Source organism: Achroia grisella, unplaced genomic scaffold, assembly GCF_030625045.1.
Source record: "Achroia grisella isolate CSIRO2021 unplaced genomic scaffold, CSIRO_AGI_Agris_v1 utg918, whole genome shotgun sequence".
In the NCBI taxonomy this organism is placed as follows: Eukaryota; Metazoa; Arthropoda; class Insecta; order Lepidoptera; family Pyralidae; genus Achroia; species Achroia grisella.
In genome coordinates, this window is record NW_026713067.1 from 2,629,158 (window position 1) to 2,647,714 (window position 18,557).

General features: G+C 34.1%; 1 protein-coding gene across 3 annotated transcripts in view; it reads left to right on the plus strand.

Annotated features, from left to right (window-relative positions):
* LOC131853935 (protein kinase C and casein kinase substrate in neurons protein 1) overlaps positions 1 to 18,557 on the plus strand; it is a 124,734-nt gene that overhangs the window by 79,762 nt on the left and 26,415 nt on the right. For all 3 annotated transcript variants that reach the window (XM_059205024.1, XM_059205026.1, XM_059205025.1), the window contains one exon: positions 3,002 to 3,190. In XM_059205024.1, the coding sequence (XP_059061007.1) occupies positions 3,002 to 3,190 (189 nt within the window). The remainder of the gene's footprint in view (positions 1 to 3,001; positions 3,191 to 18,557) is intronic.

Genomic DNA, 18,557 nt, shown 5'->3' on the forward strand with positions numbered 1-18,557 from the left:
GTGTAAATTTTCTAGGGATATATATTTATTTATGTATCATTGCACTATTATGATATAGTAATTAATTTACCACTCATAATATGCACTTTATTATGTATATAAGGTATAGCAACGTGAAAAACAGGTGGACGTTTTAATATAATTCATTCGCATTTGGTATATTCATCAATTTTGTAATTTGCTTTATTTCCCAGCATTTGTTTTAACTACTAATATTACTTTATTAGTGGGTGCGATCGTGTTTCACGTGACTTGATAGCTTTGGTGCTGTTCACATATGTATATAGGCGATGGTTACCACTGGCAATTTGTTTTTATTCCATAAAAACTAAAACTCTATTTCTATTCATAGAAACACTATGAGATTTGATAATTGGAGTAGTATTTTTTTTGGAAATTGTCAATTAGATACAAACATTCCAAAAATACAAGACTGACTTCTTTATATATTTTTTTAATACTATGGAAGCGTCTATCCCGTACCTGCGTGATAGGGCTTCCTGGGCTCCTTAACACTGGCCAGGGTCCAAGTGATGTTTTTACTTTCTTTCACATACTTTTTCGCTCAATTTGTAATTCATTTTTTATTATAATTAAGGAACGTACGCGCGCGAGACAAGGCGGTCCGTATTGTCATAGGTAAGGGAAAAAAATGGGGGGACAGGAACGTAAATAGTCATTATCATTACATAATATAAAATAAAATCGCAGTCGCTGTCTGTCTCTATGTATGCTTAAATCTTTAAAACTACGCAACGGATTTTGAAGCGGTTTTTTTAATAGATAGATTCAAGAGTAAGGTTTATATATATATGTATATATACATACTAAGACGGGACGAATAGGTAATAATAGATATAAAAACAAGAGATGCGATATCTCTCTTTCCACTCGAGACAGTGTGTAGTTATATAGTCACTATGTAATTACGCAATTCTGCATAATTACCCGGTGCATCAGTGAACGGGCGTGACGAGTCATGCGTTATGATAATCAGCAGACCTAAGTACATTTCAATATAATGACAGCATTATGTATCGTCATCGATATTTGTGATATACTAACCAGATATTGTAAGAAACGAACGTCCGTGGCTTCGTTTACATGATACTTATTATTTATTTTATTTATTTAACTTAAATGTACACAATCTTACTAATATTATAAACACGAAAGTTTGTAAATATGGATGGATGTTTGTTACTCTTTCACGCGAAAACTACTAAACGGATATTGATGAAATTTTACAGTAATGTAGTTTATGTAACGGAATAATAAATAGGATATAATTTAAAAGCATATTATATAAATTGGACGAAATATAATGATAATTGTCAAGTAAGTGTGATGCAAACGAAGTTGCATGGGTCAGCATTTTGCAACATTTGGCGGGCTTAACGCCATGCGGCATTTTCTACCAGTCAACCATAGGTGGTGCAGAGAATATTGTTGGCGGTATTTTATTATAATAAATGAGTAAATAAATAACCCTGGCCAATTGACACAGCGCTATCTAGTCCTACGGTAAGAAGTGCTTGTCTGGGTACTGAACAACTGATAAAATACATTAATATAAATATTTTTTAATATACATCGAAAACACCAAGACCGTAACAAATAATTATAGTACAAATATTTGTAACGCGCGAGGAATCGAACCTACGACCTTTGGTGGTAAAGCGGTGTGCTAAACCGCTAGACAACCTAGACAGTCTATTAAATCTAGTTGCTGAATTCAACTAAATAGGGTTTTGAGAATTGTATATTGAATGTTATAAACTAATAGTTTACCGCAGCCTTGCCTGTAAACGAACTGATGGCCCCCCTGAAGTATGGTTATGTTAATACTTTTCTAATTTCACATAGCGCATGTTTATGATAAGAAGACAGAGTTGATGATTGTTTGCTAATATGTAAATCGGGCTGTAAACGTGACTCGGCATGTTGTGCGCCTGTTATCCGCTACATACCCACCTCATAACACCTTTTAGCTCAAAGTCGTAAAGAGAATATAATTCTGTCGTACATAAAGCAACATACGCTCTAAGACCGATCGATCCCCCGTCCAATTTAAACGGGGTTCGAAATTACGACGGCCTGAGCCGAGGTTCTAACCCCTAGCGGTGCCCTCAGCCTTAACCCTGGCTTTCAGCCGCTCTGTAAGTTCTTCCGCGGTTTGGAGTGTCATCTGCACTCGCCCCTTATCGTCCGGTGAAGCTGTAAACGCCAGCTACGGCCTATAGCATTAGAATAGTCCGAAAAGAGCTCTAAACTAACACAAGTGTAGAAAAATAATAATATATTATTGTTTTTCTTTTATCGTGATTTGTAGTGCATTCATATATAAAGAACTCGAAGTTTAAATATATATTTTTAAGTCCAGGAACCTACACAATATCAGCTACAGATTTATCTGTAGTTTTAAGCTGATTTAGTTGCCTATTCACCTTTGCGGTACATAAAGTCACCTCCGTTTCTTTTATTTGTACATTTACTTTACTATACCTTATATATAGTATGTATTTGTAATTGGCAAATAACGATTTTATCTATCTGTCTACCTATATAAATACTTCAGCTGCCGAACAGCTAGCTTTGTAGCAGCTAGCTAGCTAGCTAGCTTTGTAAGATGTGTTCGGTTGAAGTGTGAGATAAGGTAGTCAAATTACGGGATACAGATGCATGACGCTTTTAGTCCCCCAGAATGGCACACGTGGTACAGCTGTCCGTGGTGCTGTTCACGTACACCCTAATGGTATGGGATAGGCCAGCCGTCAGCTTAATTGCTATTCCAATTATATAAGAAAAGTAAAGTAAAAAAATTACTTCGAAGGATGTCGCTTGTTGTGCAACACGGTTCGGTTACGGTTTTATTATATGTCCGATATAACTATATATTAATGGCCATAATCGTTAATTGTAAATTATTTCATATTTAAGACTTGAATAAAATTCTCTTTAAAAGTTAATAAAATCCTAATTAGTAATATTTTGTCCACAGTCAATGATCCAGCTAAAAGAACGCAAAGAAATGGACGAGGCATTCAAAAAGGCTCAGAAACCGTGGGCGAAACTACTACAGAAGGTGGAGAGGACCAGGCTGGAGTACCACACCGCTTGCAAGCAGGAGAGAACGGCACAGAACCAAGAGAGAAACGCCAGCGGGGATAGTTCGTTAAGTCAAGACCAGGTATGTACCAAGTAGAATCTGGAATCATTGTATCTTCTATCCTTTTCGGACTTGATTGATACCGACTTGAGTAACAATTTAAAAACAATAAAAAAACGCGTCCAATTCGTTGTATAAGAGGCATGACATGTTAGTCACCTGGAATGATAACGCGTGAATGGTATCACGGGTGTATAGCGTGATAACGTGATGTCTGTAGTGTTATTCATGTTATACGGTTGACGGGTACAGATCAGATCAGATGGGCCGTCAACTTGTTTGTTATTCGATATAAAAAAAAATAGGCCAATAAGAAGTCATTGCAAGTACGTATATGCTTTCAAAAAGGCTTTAACTTTAAGAATGTAAAAAAAAATCAAGTCTGAAAGGGTTATAATATCGTTTAATACTACTCCATAGAATTCAGTCAATTCGCAATCCAATTTGTGTTAGCGATCGTCAAATATGCCAAGCCAATTGACAATCGTTCACTTGACGGCAGATGGATGAGACAGATACGTTAACGAATTTATGTAACATTGTTTCTCTAGTACAGAATTTCCCAACCGAATAGACGTGCCCTTACCACCCCCCTTGGGGGGAGGGCATAGGCAGATGTCAAGAAAGCGTAGTACATTTGCGATTTTATAAGACGGTTATTATTATGACCACATCGGTGGCCGCGGGTTCGATTCCTCGCACGATGCAAACATTTGTATTCTTCAATATGATTGTTTGCATCCGTCTGGGTGTAAGTCTATCATATATGTTTACAAAAACAAATTTATCAATGTAATAATGTCAGTTGTCTAGTACCCATAACACAAGCTCTGCTTACTGTGGGACTAGGTGGGCTGTGTTAATTGGCCAGGGTTATTTATTGATTATTTATAAGGAAAATTTACTTGTCACATAAATTAAATATTACAAAACCATATTCATTAATTCTATCGGACACTGCAGTGACAGTTCAAAATAAAATCCGAAGGGGCATGTATTATCCCGGTTTTGGTATAATACATTGGTATAATATAGAGAGGGTCGTTTCTAGAAAGGTTGGGAAACTCTGCTCTAGTGTATGTACAGATAGACATGGTCTATTTCACTTGTTATCACTCTAGTACTCAATAGTAGTGATAACAGTAATTTATCTATACTTTTTTTTTTTTTTTTTTTATTGGGTTGTTTGGGCTATTGTCAGATGTGTAGCACCTGTAGCACTGCGACCTACATAGATCTATTGTGCTCGCCCTTTTCAGAGTTCGCTACCTAGACCCGTCAGGGACAAGAATTGAAGGATATTCTTAGGAGCGATCGTTTTTATCTCCTCGGGAAAGAGTGTAAACTTTCCAAAGGAGATATTTCGTTTATGCATGAGTGGGCTACAACCACATAGGATGTGAAGCGGCGTTTCCTCTTCAGTTTGGCAGAATCTGCAGATACTTGTCGTGCATAGGCCTAGCTTAGCCATATGCTTGTTCAATTTGCAGTGTCCTGTGAGGGCCCTAGTCATCATGCATATGTTGTTTTTACTCAATTGTAGTAATCTATTGGAGTATTTGGTCGAGAAGCCCGATATAAGGTCTTTTGAATGTATTAATCCTGGCATTTCTTGCCAGTGATTCAGTGCTTCTCGTTTGGTTATTAATTTGAGATGTCCCAGTTTTAGGCAACGAGGCACACCACAGAAGGGTTCGGGGCCCAGTTGGACGGTTTTTGCCCCTAACTTTGCCAGATGGTCGGCATTCTCATTGCCTTCAATATTTGAATGCCCGGGGACCCATCTCAGTATAATATTATTTCTGCTTCCTACTTCATTTAGTAGCAGGATACAGTTTCTAATAAGTTTAGAACGGATTTCGTACGAGTTAAGTGCTAGTAGAGCAGCTTGACTGTCCGAATAAATGTATATGTTCTGATTGATGTAGTTGAGGCTTAGGATTACTTCCAGACATCTAATTAAGGCGTAAGTCTCTGCCTGAAAGATTGAGGCGTATTTTCCTAAGCCTATATAGTTGCAGATTTTGGGTTTTACACCACATATTCCACATCCTACATCATCTCCTATTTTGGACCCGTCTGTAAACCAGACTAGGTCATGCTCTGAGTGAGACGGTGTATGGTTATTTTGCCATTCGTCTCTTCCAGATATTTCGATTTTGTAATATTGTACAAAGTTACACTCTGGTGCCATATTGTCTTCAGGCATTCCCAGAATAGGATCACTCATAATCGAGTCTTGTATAGTTTTTATGGCCAGGGAATGCCAAGATATCCTCCTTTGGGAACTTATTCTGAGCATATTGGCTTTCGCCTTTTCCTGTATGAATAGGAAGGGGCGTCAAGTCCAATAATGCGTCTAGAGCTGCTCCCGGCGTGGTGCTCATGGCTCCTGTAATAATCAGACAAGCAATTCTCTGTAGGCTGTTTAGCTTGGTGGCAGCTGTGGATTGGAGGGTTTTCCTCCACCAGATTGCGCAGGCATAGGTGGTAAGTGGTCTCACCACTGCTGTATAAAGCCATAGGGCAATTTTGGGGTTGATTCCCCATCTGGGCCCCATATACTTAGGAAAATATCTAGTGACGCTATTACTTGATCTGTTTTTCTATTTGACTGAATTGAATGCAGTAGCTTTATACGGTTATAAATATTTTGTTATTATGTCTATTATATATGTATGTCCTATCATTTCCTTAAATATTCCATTCCTTCCAATTTGAATATATTTCTTTATTAAAAAATATGAATGACTTAAAGTTGTATGGCACAATTACGCGTCAAACAAAAGATACACGGTTTCGTGACATATGTACATGGATTAAGTACATTATACACGTATTTCATATAATATGAATAATTGTACTTAGTTGTTTATTCTAAATGTTTTTTATGCACAACCATTTTGGATACATTGAAACATTTAGAAAATTTTAACTCTAAATATAACCAAACTTCAGTGGAAAATAAAGCATGTTGCATTTGATCAAAAGAGGTTGAACAGTGTGACAAAGATCGGAACATACGAATAAATACAATTATGAAAAACATTACAGTCTTTTGTCTGAAAAATATTTAGAAATATACGTAGGAATAATAACCCGATATGGCAACTATAACAACTTGAATCCTATGCTTGAGTGTTTTTTTTATGCATGATAATGGAATGGTGCACCCGCCTGCACCTACGGATTACACTGGCGGTACACTAGTGATAAGATGAGCATGAGGTCAGCTCAGTTAGCACATCGTGATAAACCAAGAATTTATCACAATGGTTTCCAGGGGGAACCGCGTGTGTGTAAAAGTACCATATCAGGTTGACCTCCTGTCATGGTATATTGCTAGCAATAAGATCATCAGTCCACATTACTAACAATCCTCTTTCCCCCTACCCAAGGAGGGTTGACGACAGGCAGGCGGCCGTTCAAAATAAATTGCAGCTAAAACAATTCTCTCGAAATTTGAGTAAACGAATTGATATTACCTAGAATTGATGGAGAAATCAATACATCGAATATTCCTCGTCAGATATAAGGGCAGAATCAATTCTCGGTAATGATATCTATCAACGCGTGATTGACGTATCAATTATACCAAAATGATAATGTCAACCCATCTCGAAAATAATGCAAGGTTGTAGCAAAAATAAACTAGAAATTGTAACGATAACAAGTAACGAAACGAGAGGACAAAATATCTATAACGTCATCAATAACATCCTTTCAAAATCGACCAGAATTCATAAGTTTCAGACCATTTACAGTGTTTATGCTTCTTGTAAAATTACGTATATATACCGGTCATTTGAAAAAATAATGGCTTTATAGAAAATCCCTTCTAACATAGTTAATTTAGAGAATGTAAAATTATGTAATTGTTGCGAAGGCAATTTTAATAAATGAAAGCGATTTTGTGTGAAATTATTTCACTTGATGCCTACAGCTACCTTCTATTACTATCGCCCCGCTCATCATTGACAAGGAATTCAGTCTCACATTCTGGAATCTAAATGGTTACGGACAGTCCAATTTCAGAGGTATTTTCTCCCGCGCATATTCAGATTGTGGAGTAAAGTACCTATCGAAGTTTCTGCTAGAGATTACTGTGTGGGATTTTGCAAAATGATTTTGTAACAGTATCTTATTACTTAGCGCCGCAATCCGTCTGAAGCCAACTGATGGCGAAAACTGGTCGACAAGATAGTGTAGAGTCGCGATGCTCGGCAGTGAGGGAATGATTAAGAAGAAAGTATCTTATGAGTATGCAAAGCTGAGGTTAAGCTTGTTTACCATCAGATAGACGGTATGCCATATATATATATATATATATATATATATATATGATAATGGTAATGGTAGCGATAATTATTTTTATTATCTGATCACGTTAGGTTTGATATCTGTGTTGGTTGATGTCACCTACCGATCATATATTTATGATTCACCCCCTTGGGCGAGTGGCGTCGATAACTTAGTACTTGAAACTTGTTAATAAAGTAAATATTTAAGTAGTGCCAAGAAAAAGTAAATAAATAAGTAGGCTACTGAATATTTTATTGTAAAACCTACTATTGTTCTAAATAAGGCTTAATAACTCTGACAGCTGCTAAGCTCGAAACACTGAAAACTGTAATTGCAAATGTCCATACGAATTTTCGTTTCTTATTTTATCCTGTTAAGTGCCTATGCAGATCGGTCTAAACGTGAGGCCTAATGCGGAAAATAGAATACGAGTACTCCATAAAACAAAACGTGAAAGAATAGTGGTGCACTAGCCTTTTATGTAGTTATTTTTTTTGTCGTCCTCATTCTATCTAGTCTAATATTATTACTGTTGTATAGATAACTAGCTACTCGCCCTGGCTTTGCACGGATGTACATGTATTATACATATAAACCTTCCGCTTGAATAAACAATAAACTGCATTAAAATCCGTTGCATATGTAGTTTCAAATCAAATCAATATCATTTATTCAGGTAGGACACTTTAGCCGCTTATGAACGTCGAAATTTTTGTATTAATATTTTTCCTCTACCGTCTAGTTCAGTGTACAGTTTCAATTGAGAAGAACTGACAAGAAATTCAGCTGAATTGTTTTTTTTTCATAGATGTAAGCGAACAGACAACTGAAGCTACTTCTTTTTGTAATATTTAAAGATTGTAGGTTATTATTTACTCCAACACAGTTATAAAAGTCAAAGAATCCTGTCACATTGAATGACCTAGTACAACATCGATGTCTGTAATATATAAATTTGTAATAAGGAATCGCTCGATATCACTCACAGTCCATAGAACGGGGCCGCCTGGTCAAAGACCGGACATTCGCAGAATCGATATATGAACATCTTACGTCTTTGTTTCACACCACTGTGACAATTTGTCGCGGATATTATTATTTTAACCGAATTAAAAATATGATACATTTTAATCGAATTATATATTTTTTTGTCTCTGTGTCTCATTTATTAAAAACTTTTGATTTTAATAACTCTTTTTTAATTAATAGATCCATTGTTCCATTCGATCATTGTTGAGTTCAACTAAGGTACTTTAGTGTAAGGGCTTACCCCTTACACTAAAGTGGTATCCCTCAGGCAATTTTGGCCTTCTGTTGGCTTAGAGTAGCCCCTAAACTTGACCTCAATTTCATCCAGTAAAGGCCAACTCAAAAACCATTAATTTATTAAAAAAAAAATTGCGCACTATTTATATTTTGTGAAATATAATTAATTTCAATCTACTGCTTGATTTTTCTAGTCCTGTCTATCAACAATATTGATTCGTACTCCATATCAGAAATTTAAATCAACTGTAATAAATATGTTCAAATAACATTACATTAACATATACATGTTAAATGAATATTATATATTGATGTAAGAACACGTTCTAACGTCACTAACAATATTATGTTTAAAAAGATTATCGTATGTATGTAAATTAATTCGACATGGTAATCTATAAAAAAATATAGAGGCGCCATCATTGGTATTAAATTTGAAACTCAAACACCTCTAAAATTAGACTGTATTTACATAAAAACTGCAATATATAATTCATCCCTGACCAGGGATGCCAACCAGGCGATCTTCCCCGTACAAATATGAGTTTTTAGTAATTTTAAACCCTGTACCCTTTTTTTAATTCGGAATTTCGATATCGAGACCGACCCGCTCTAAAGTAACGAACGGGTACTGCCATACTCCTATCAGGCTATTTTCCCAAGTAAAATAAATCCCAGTCCCCTGGCAGAATTAGTCACATCTTAATAGTTAAAATTTCATGTCTTAATATTAAAATTAAATTGTAGTATCACACAATCTAACCTCCTAGGAGGGTGGGATTCTAGATTTTCTGATTTTAATCCGAAATTTGGACGCCTATAACCCCCTGTTATACTTTGTCGTCCGGCCCTTATCGTATAACATAAATTATGCATGGCCCTTAATCTACGATATTTTATCAGATTTTTACTTTTTCCTACGAGGCTAAAGATCATGAGGTTGGCACCCCTGCTCCTGACGTAAAACAAATAAAAGTATTACCACAGAATAAATACATACAGAATCGGCATCCCAAACAGCTTTTCGTCGATGTGAAAATAAATAGATTGTAAGCGTCTGGTAGCCGGGAATAGAGCACTTTTACAAGATTACGTCACGCCTATTCCTGCTTCCTCTTGAAATATTTCCAACTAGCTGAGCCCACGACTTCGTTCCTGTATAAGTTTTTTGTTTGTAACCCGATCAGAATAAAATCAACAAAAAAAAACAATACGTTAGCAAAAACTGCACTAAAATGCGTTAAGTCGTCTCTGAGATTATCACAAAAGCGCAGTCAAATTCAAATTCAAAAATCATTTACACATGTAGGACATTTTAGCCGCTTATGATCGTAATTTTTTTAGTATTTTTTGTATAATTGTTTCCCTAACGTCCAGTACAGTGTACAGATTCAATTGAGAAGAACTAGCAAGAAACTCAATTGAATTTCTTTTAAACATTAAAACAATCATTGTTTTGGGTTCGATTAGATGTCCCCAATAATAAATAGTATTTTTTAAAAGCTAGTCATGTAAAGAATGCTAACCATACATTTTACTGTATATACAATACTTATAAATCTGTAACAAGGTAACGTGCATCTATAATTACTAGGATTTGATTTATCGGCCGCATTTTTTAAATCTATTGAAACTCTTACATTATATTATATTGGTTTGAAAGAATTATGTTCAAGCTTTTAACGTCTCGTTATTATCTCGGAATGTAAAAATACCGTTTTACTTAACTATTTCGAAGATGTAAAAATAATACATAATACAGAAGAAAGATAGAATCGCTTTGGTTTGAAGGATACTCTTAAGATAGAAAAGACTGTATATAGACAGAGAAAAATGTTTTACAAATATCTTATATGTATGAGTATAACATTTTTGTAAAAACATTTCTCTATTCTAACAGCAACGTAACCATATTTGTCAGTAATTTGGGATGAAATACAACATAGGTTTAAAGCTGCATTTTCCAAACTCCTCTCCATACAAAACGTGTTTCAATGAAAATTTTCTACAATAACTAATCAAAGTCAATGAAATTAGGTTCATAGGATAAAGCAACTAATATCAATGTTTCACACTAGTCAGGTATTAATTATACAATTACACATGAAAAACTTGAAATTCACCGAAAGAACCTATCTTTAGCTCATTCGTAACAAGCCAATACAGTATAAACACTAACATAAGCTACACATAAGCGAGCTTGTGTTATGGATACTAGACAACTAGAGAAATGTTTTTTTTTAATACATAAAGAATTGTATAAGGCTTTTGAAAAATAAAAACTGTATATTTTAATCTAAGTATCCACAGTTGAATCTACTAACTTTAGAGAATTTGGAATTTCATTAAACATTTCACGTCTAGAAACCACTCAGTAATTAATTCTCGCTCCTAAAAACTTGTTTATAACCAGCTTATTTACTTTCAGTACAATACAGGACGCATCAATCATTCAGTTGAATGTCGCTCCACTTACATTACAGCTGTAATTTTCAGTGACTGATCGCTTGACAGCTCTAAACTATCATTATAAATGTATTCTTTACTTTTCGTAAACTTTAACTACAGCCTTCAAAGAACGTGTCGGAATTATAGGTTTCTTCGATATCATGAATGAATGATTTTGAAAAAAAAATGTATTTGCAATGACAAACAAGCTGAAGATCCATCCCATGATATTTTGTTTGTGAATTGGTCATGTCGGTAAAATTACCGGATCTCATGAGTCATGATGAGTTTTATGATATTTCATTGGTGCCCCGCCATCATTAACCGTTGGAGCTAGCGGGTGCACCTTCCCATGCCTGTCCGATCGATCTGCCGTCCAATTCAAACGGGGATCAAAACGAACGACGAAGACCGATAACCAGATAGGCCTTTAGAACCCCAAGTTTCTAAAAACTAAAACCTATTTCAAATATTCCACAATTTTGTTACTGATAAATTAAGAAAATATCTCGAAAGAAAAGGTACTAGACAGCTTCCATGCATTGTTATAATTTTAAACGTCTTTAGGAATATCGGGGATTGCATATATATATATATATATATATATATGTGTATGTACATCAACTATAATATAATTATGTTATTCGCAATGATTCCTGTAATGATTGTATCAGTTGATGACTCAGTTGTGACCACAGTAATTAAACGTCAGGTCAGGGATAGTGAGTTCGCGTGCTGTTATAACGTGCACATCATTTAACCTACGTGATTCTAACAAACTTAATAATTCAGTCAAATAATCACTGATAACAGTAAGACATCATAAAATAAAAGGTATTAGCTTTCGAATAAATTGCGGATAGCATATCGGATATATAATAATAATAATAAATAACCCTGGACAATTAGCACAGCGACATCTAGTCCTATGGTAAGCAGAGATTGAGTTATGAGTCCTAGACAACTGACATAAATAATTAGATTTTTTTTTAAATACATACTAAATATACATAGAAAACACCCAGACCGACATATACAATCATACTCATGAATACAAATGTTTGCATCGAGCGAGGAATCGAACCCGCGACCGTCGGAAATAAAGTGTGAGCGGTTTCGCCGCTAGACCACCGAGGCCGTTGCCGATTTATGGACCGGGACCCAAATAGACCTATTATTTTCGGATTTATAGACACTTTACCCAAAATAGAACCTTGTAGAAGTCGTCTGCGATGGTAACTCAGTCTCATCTATTTTATATTATCTAATAATAATATCCCTAGACAACTCATATAAATACTTAAAACCATATATTTTTTGTAAAAACATAATACCCATATAAAAATATAGAAAATACACAGATACAAACAATCATACTCTTAAATACAAATGTTTATACCGTGTGAGAAATCGAAATTGCGACCATTGAAAGTAAAACGGTGTGCTAAACCACAAGACCATTAGGTGATACTTCTAAATGGCGGTTTATTAGCATAGTATAGACAAAAAATTCTTAAAAATTATATTAATAATAATCTCAGGACAAATCACACAGCGCCCATCTAACCCCAAGTTAAGCTAGCTAAAGCTTGTGTTATGGGTACTAGATAACTGATACAAATATATAGATATATATATTTTTCGTAATTAATACATATTATACATAGAAATCACCCAGACCGATACAAGCAATCATACTCATGAATACAACAAATGTTTGTGTCGTGCGAAGAATCGAATCCACGACCATCGGGATAAAGGCAGTATGTTAAAAATGTAATTAAAATTCGAAAATGATATAAAAATAGTATATGAATAGGTTTTTTTAACCAGGTAATATGACATAACTATCAGAAAACATTGGGAAAATAACAACGGATCAATGGTTGCGTGATGAATGACGCGGGCAGCCATGACACAATGACTACAGAATGACCTGCCACATTTGTATGGTAATATCTTTGTACTTTGTGCTCTCTGTTGATGTTTGTTTGGCGGCCGTGAAAGGCGAGCCTGATGGTTCCGCTATTGTTGTACTAATGATCTGAAAAAGTACTATTATAGAATTTTAAGTTGTATCCTATATGTTCGACATATAGACAAGATGAGTATTATGTGAGCAACAAGCTGTTTAAATGCAAAAAAAGGTGCCACAGAATTACGTATATATATTATTGCTAGCTTTTGCCCGCGGCTTCGCTACCGTTAATTTATCCCCTTAGGGGTGGAATTTATCAAAATCCTTTCTTAGGAAATGCCTACATCTCAGCCCGATCAGTTTAAAATTGACAAAGTTTCATGTAAACTTTCATCCTCTATTTTATCCCTTTGTGGGTAGAATTAATCAAAATCCTTTCTTAGCGGATGCCTACGTCATAACATCTACCTGCATGCCAAATTTCAGCCCGATCCCTCCAGTGGTTTGGGCTGTGCGTTCATGGATCACTATGTCAGTCACCTTTGAGTTATATATATTTAAATTTAATTTAGTGCTTATAAAAAATAGTTATGCTTTAATTTTCAATACATATATTTTAATATTTTAATTGCTTGTCTAAAGGGAGATATTTATAAATGTTATAACAGTTCACTAAAACAGATCCATTTTAATAACCGTAGAAATACCATACCATGACATACTCACAAAAATGAATGTACTCTGAAAAATAGAAAGAAAGAGGGGGATTTTGCGTGCTTTGCGTAAAAGGGTCAAGTTACCCAAAAAATATGTATGAAGTATTTTTGATAACCACGCCATACGCCACGCCACGCCAACCAGTCCATAATAAACCATTGGCAACTGTACAAAACTTTATATATTAAAAAGGGAAATAATTGCACTTGTTCGGCCCAACGCTCAAGTTCAATGAGCAACAAAAAGTTACTCGGCTAGTTGGCGCAGCAGTTCGCAACCATGCTTTGTTAACTGGACCGTTAAGCGGACTGTCCGCCCAACGCGTTACTAAAACGACGGTACTATAGTATCTAACTTATATTTATTACTAGCTTTTACCCGCAGCTTCGTTCGCATAATTTCATTACTGCCTGCTAGTAGCAAAATATTGATATTTTATTTTTTTTTGCTTTTATAAATAATGTTTGGTTTTTTTTTAATAATATCCTATGGTCATTCTAATACCTCGAAGAACATGTGTATAAAATTTCATGATTCTCGGTTTAGTAGTTTTTGTGTGAAAGCGTAACAAACATCCCTATTTTTACATTTATAATGTTAGGAAAGATTGCCACATTGTTAAATACAATACAATGTATAGAAAATACATTGTATTACAATAATATAAAGAAATTCTTTATAATAATATAATTAAATATTTCAACAATTCAAATTTTGGCGCGTTCCGCGCTGATGATTGCAAGGAGTGTCAAAGGGAGCTGGCAATAGAAATAACATAAAAATGGATCGTGCAAAAACAAGTGTGCCTGAATAAGGTTATATAAAATATATTATAAAAAGACAGTAATAGTTGAATAATAATTGTAATAAACTTTAAATGTCGTTTCTTTGTTTACAGGTGAGTTATATGTGTGATTCATTATTTCAGTGTTAAATAATTGTAGTGTTTTAAAATTAAATAAAACATTTCTTTGTTTACAGAGAAACAAATTTTAGTTTATTTTATAAAGAAACCCTGAAAATATCATTATAAAACATATGTATATGTATATATAAATATATATACATTATATACATATATATATATAATATACATTGTATTATAAAAATAGTCGCGTTAAAACCCGACAAACTATGAATGAAAGTAGAAACTGTATTGTTCGTGTCAAAGTTAAAACGGTTCGTTGTGTATATAAACATAGTCATAGTCGTTTATTCATAACACAATTGTGTTTGAACATAACATAAACGAATTGTTAAGAGGACGGTATGATACCTATAGTACCTATGTGTGTTTATATACTGGTATTATAAATTTATTTATTTCTGACACAGTATCTTACGAGTGCAGCGTACCTTTTCTCTTTACATATTTACTATCTTCCAGGTCGTCTGTAAGAAATTGCTTTTAGCAATAAGATCGTCTTTTGTTATGTATTTTCCAGCGTAATGTCTTTCTCTTTGTATTTGTTTTCTGTGCGCAATAAAGATTATTAATATTATTTCACAATTCACAACATAGTTGGTAGTTTTATAGTAATAACAAGGACTGGCTTATCTCACAAAGTCGCATGTTTTCACAATTGTATTTTAAATATTATTTAAAAGACTATTCTAAAATTTATTATTATTATCATTATAAATAGTTAATTAATGGACAGACTTGGTGGTCTAGCGGTTTCGCACGCTGCCTTACTTCCGATGGTCGCGAGTTCGATTCCTCGCACGCCACAAACATTTGTGTTTTCTATGTATAATATGTATGTGTTTACGAAAAAAATATGTCTATGTATTTGTACTTAACTTGAGTCTAGATAGCGCTGTGTGAATTTCTCTGAGATTATTGTTATACAAATAAATTAATAAAATTTATTTGTATAATGGTTCATGGGGCATCCTGATTTTTTAAAAATATAATGATAGCTAGTTCATTTGTCATACTTGTGCTTCTTGTAGTACGTACGTTACGAAAGTGCCTAATTGATAATGATTGTACTTACTTAATAGTTTTTAGATCTTTTATCGGGTCACATCTTCTGAGGTACCTAGTGAAACTGCATTGTAGGGATATATAGTAGACTAGCTGTGCCCGCGGTTTCACCTGCGTGAAATTTATAACCTATGTGTTATTGACATGTAACGTAAAGATATATTATTATAAAGTTTCATTAAAATCAATTCAGTAGTTTTTACTTGAAAGAGTAATAAACATTCATCCATCAATCCACACTTATAAATGTCCACGTTTATAATATTCGTAAACTAATAACTTAAATATGACTTGGATATGATTTTGATTGAGTTAACAATTAAAATAAACTCATTATTAGCGAAAATATATATTTTTTTGTCTTTGTAATGACAAAGAGTAGTCTGTGTTAGTAAATTGTAATAGTTATCTATGTATTGCATTACCACAGACGCAACAAATTACCCTAATAAATCATATAATAAAGTTGTGACCCTACCAACCGGTACAGAAATAGGTGAGACAGAGGTGCCCTATTTTTGTACCGTCTGTAGTTATATTTGCTTTAGAACCCTTTTTTAAAAACGAGTTTTTATTAGTAGACTTGTCATGACCTTATTTTGGCATGAGGTACGCAATGGAGTAGTTCTACTTTGGCGGCAGTGTCTAGCGGTTTACACACCGCCTTACTTCCGACGGTCGCGAGTTCAATACCATGACTTTTGTATTAATAGAATGTTGTCTGGACATTTCTTTGTATGTGTTTACAAAAAAAAAATAATTGATATTTCTATAAATTTTTAGTAGGTATCTATAACTCTGTATATTTAGTTAGTTTAGAACTTGATGGCGCTGTGTCTAATATCAAGCTAACCAGAGCATGTGTTATGGTTACTAAAAAATGATAGATATAATATATGAATATAAATATACTTGTCCAGATTTATTATTACTATTATTGATATGAGTTTTAAAAAATTGATGCTACGCATGTTAGAGCTTTCAAGACATGTTTACTTTGTGACAACTGCGAATACAATAGCATCTCATAATAATAATCGAAAGGTTGAATACCGGTCCCAGATTGACCGCCGTCACCCTTTGTGATCGTTGTAAACTGTTTACGTCTGGGCAGGAAATGAACAAGTTCTGAGTTATACAAATAAAAATATATACTACACTACCTATTTTATATTACCCCCGTAAGGGTTAAATATTTATAAACTTTGAATATCATATTTATATTTAATCCACAGCCTAAAATTTGTTTCTACAATATATTCTATATTTTTATATATAAAGTTGTACTACCTTTCATATCACCTTTCAAGCCCTTAAAACCCTTTTTTGGCATTAAAAAGTATGTAAGGACATACTCTGGGTTTAGACTATCTGTGTATCAAATTTCGTTTAAATCGGTTCAATAGAGACAAGCAAGGACAAACAGACAGAGTTAGCCATTTCTAATATCAGTAAGGATTATGATTCCCAGAATATCTACTATCACATTGCTTATTATAAATATAGACCTTTGTTACCTGTACATCAAATTTAAAGAGTTTGATTTGAAAAAAAATAATGTGAACCTCTTTTTGTAGTCAGAAAGGTACACGATTAGATCTACTTGCATATGAACTGTGTGACACGAAATGACTGCGCACGCGACATGTAAGTGCCTCGCACTTCCTATTGTCTCCGTTACCTTACAATTGTTCAATTATGCGTGATCATCACGCATGTATCATAGTTGCATTCGCTAGCGTTTCAAATAACGTCACGTAACTACGTGTAGTTAGGGAAATTGTCATTGTTATTTAGTAAGGTGAGCTGGAAATGAGCGTTTGGGCATCACAGTCTAGATACAAAACTGAGATAACCAATTTGGTCGCAGCTGTATAGAAATAGAAATAATATTTATTCAAATGAAATTAATATAAGCACTTTTGAGTAGTATTTTTTTTTCTAACACTCACTCGGAACGCTGACTCATTACTAATTGTAAAACTGCATTTATAGCAATTAAACCCTTGTGCATATTAGATGTTTGCTTTATGCGCGAAATAAATATATAATATCTTTCTATTTTAATTTTATTTATTGTAAGGTAGTTTACGACGATATGGGCCATCTAATTTAGAATGGTTTGATGTTGATTATAGGTCTGAGTGTTTTCTTTATGTATGTATTTATCAGTTACAAAAATATATATATATATCAGTTGTCTCAGTAACCCGAGCAAAAGCCCTGCTTAGTTTGAGACTAGATGGCATTATGAATTGTCTTCACATATTAATGTTATTATTTTCTACAGTAAGTTATATTTATAACTAATGACTCTCCGAAGATGGAAATACGAATAACTGAATGAGAGACGGCGCGGCACGTTGAATTGAACTCAAATTAAAATATCTTTATTCATGTAGGTCTATTACAGACTTTTATGATATATCAAATCTACCGTCAGTACGGAATGATTTTGAGGTGACAAAAACTGACAACAAACTCAGAAGAAAGAGTTTTGGTCTTTCTTTTTTACGTTACAACAATGTTTTTTTATGTTACATACTCAATGTAAATGTAACAAAGCGAAATATGGACAGCTCAAAGCTTTTGCGTTCATCGCACGTACTAATAATGCCTCTGACTACCCCATCATGAATTATAGCCGTGAAGGTTTTGATATAGTAGTAAGCAGTAATTTAACTGAAAGTGTATAGATTGTAATTCTTTATACGGAAGAACTTACGTAAGATGGCCGTGTGGATCCG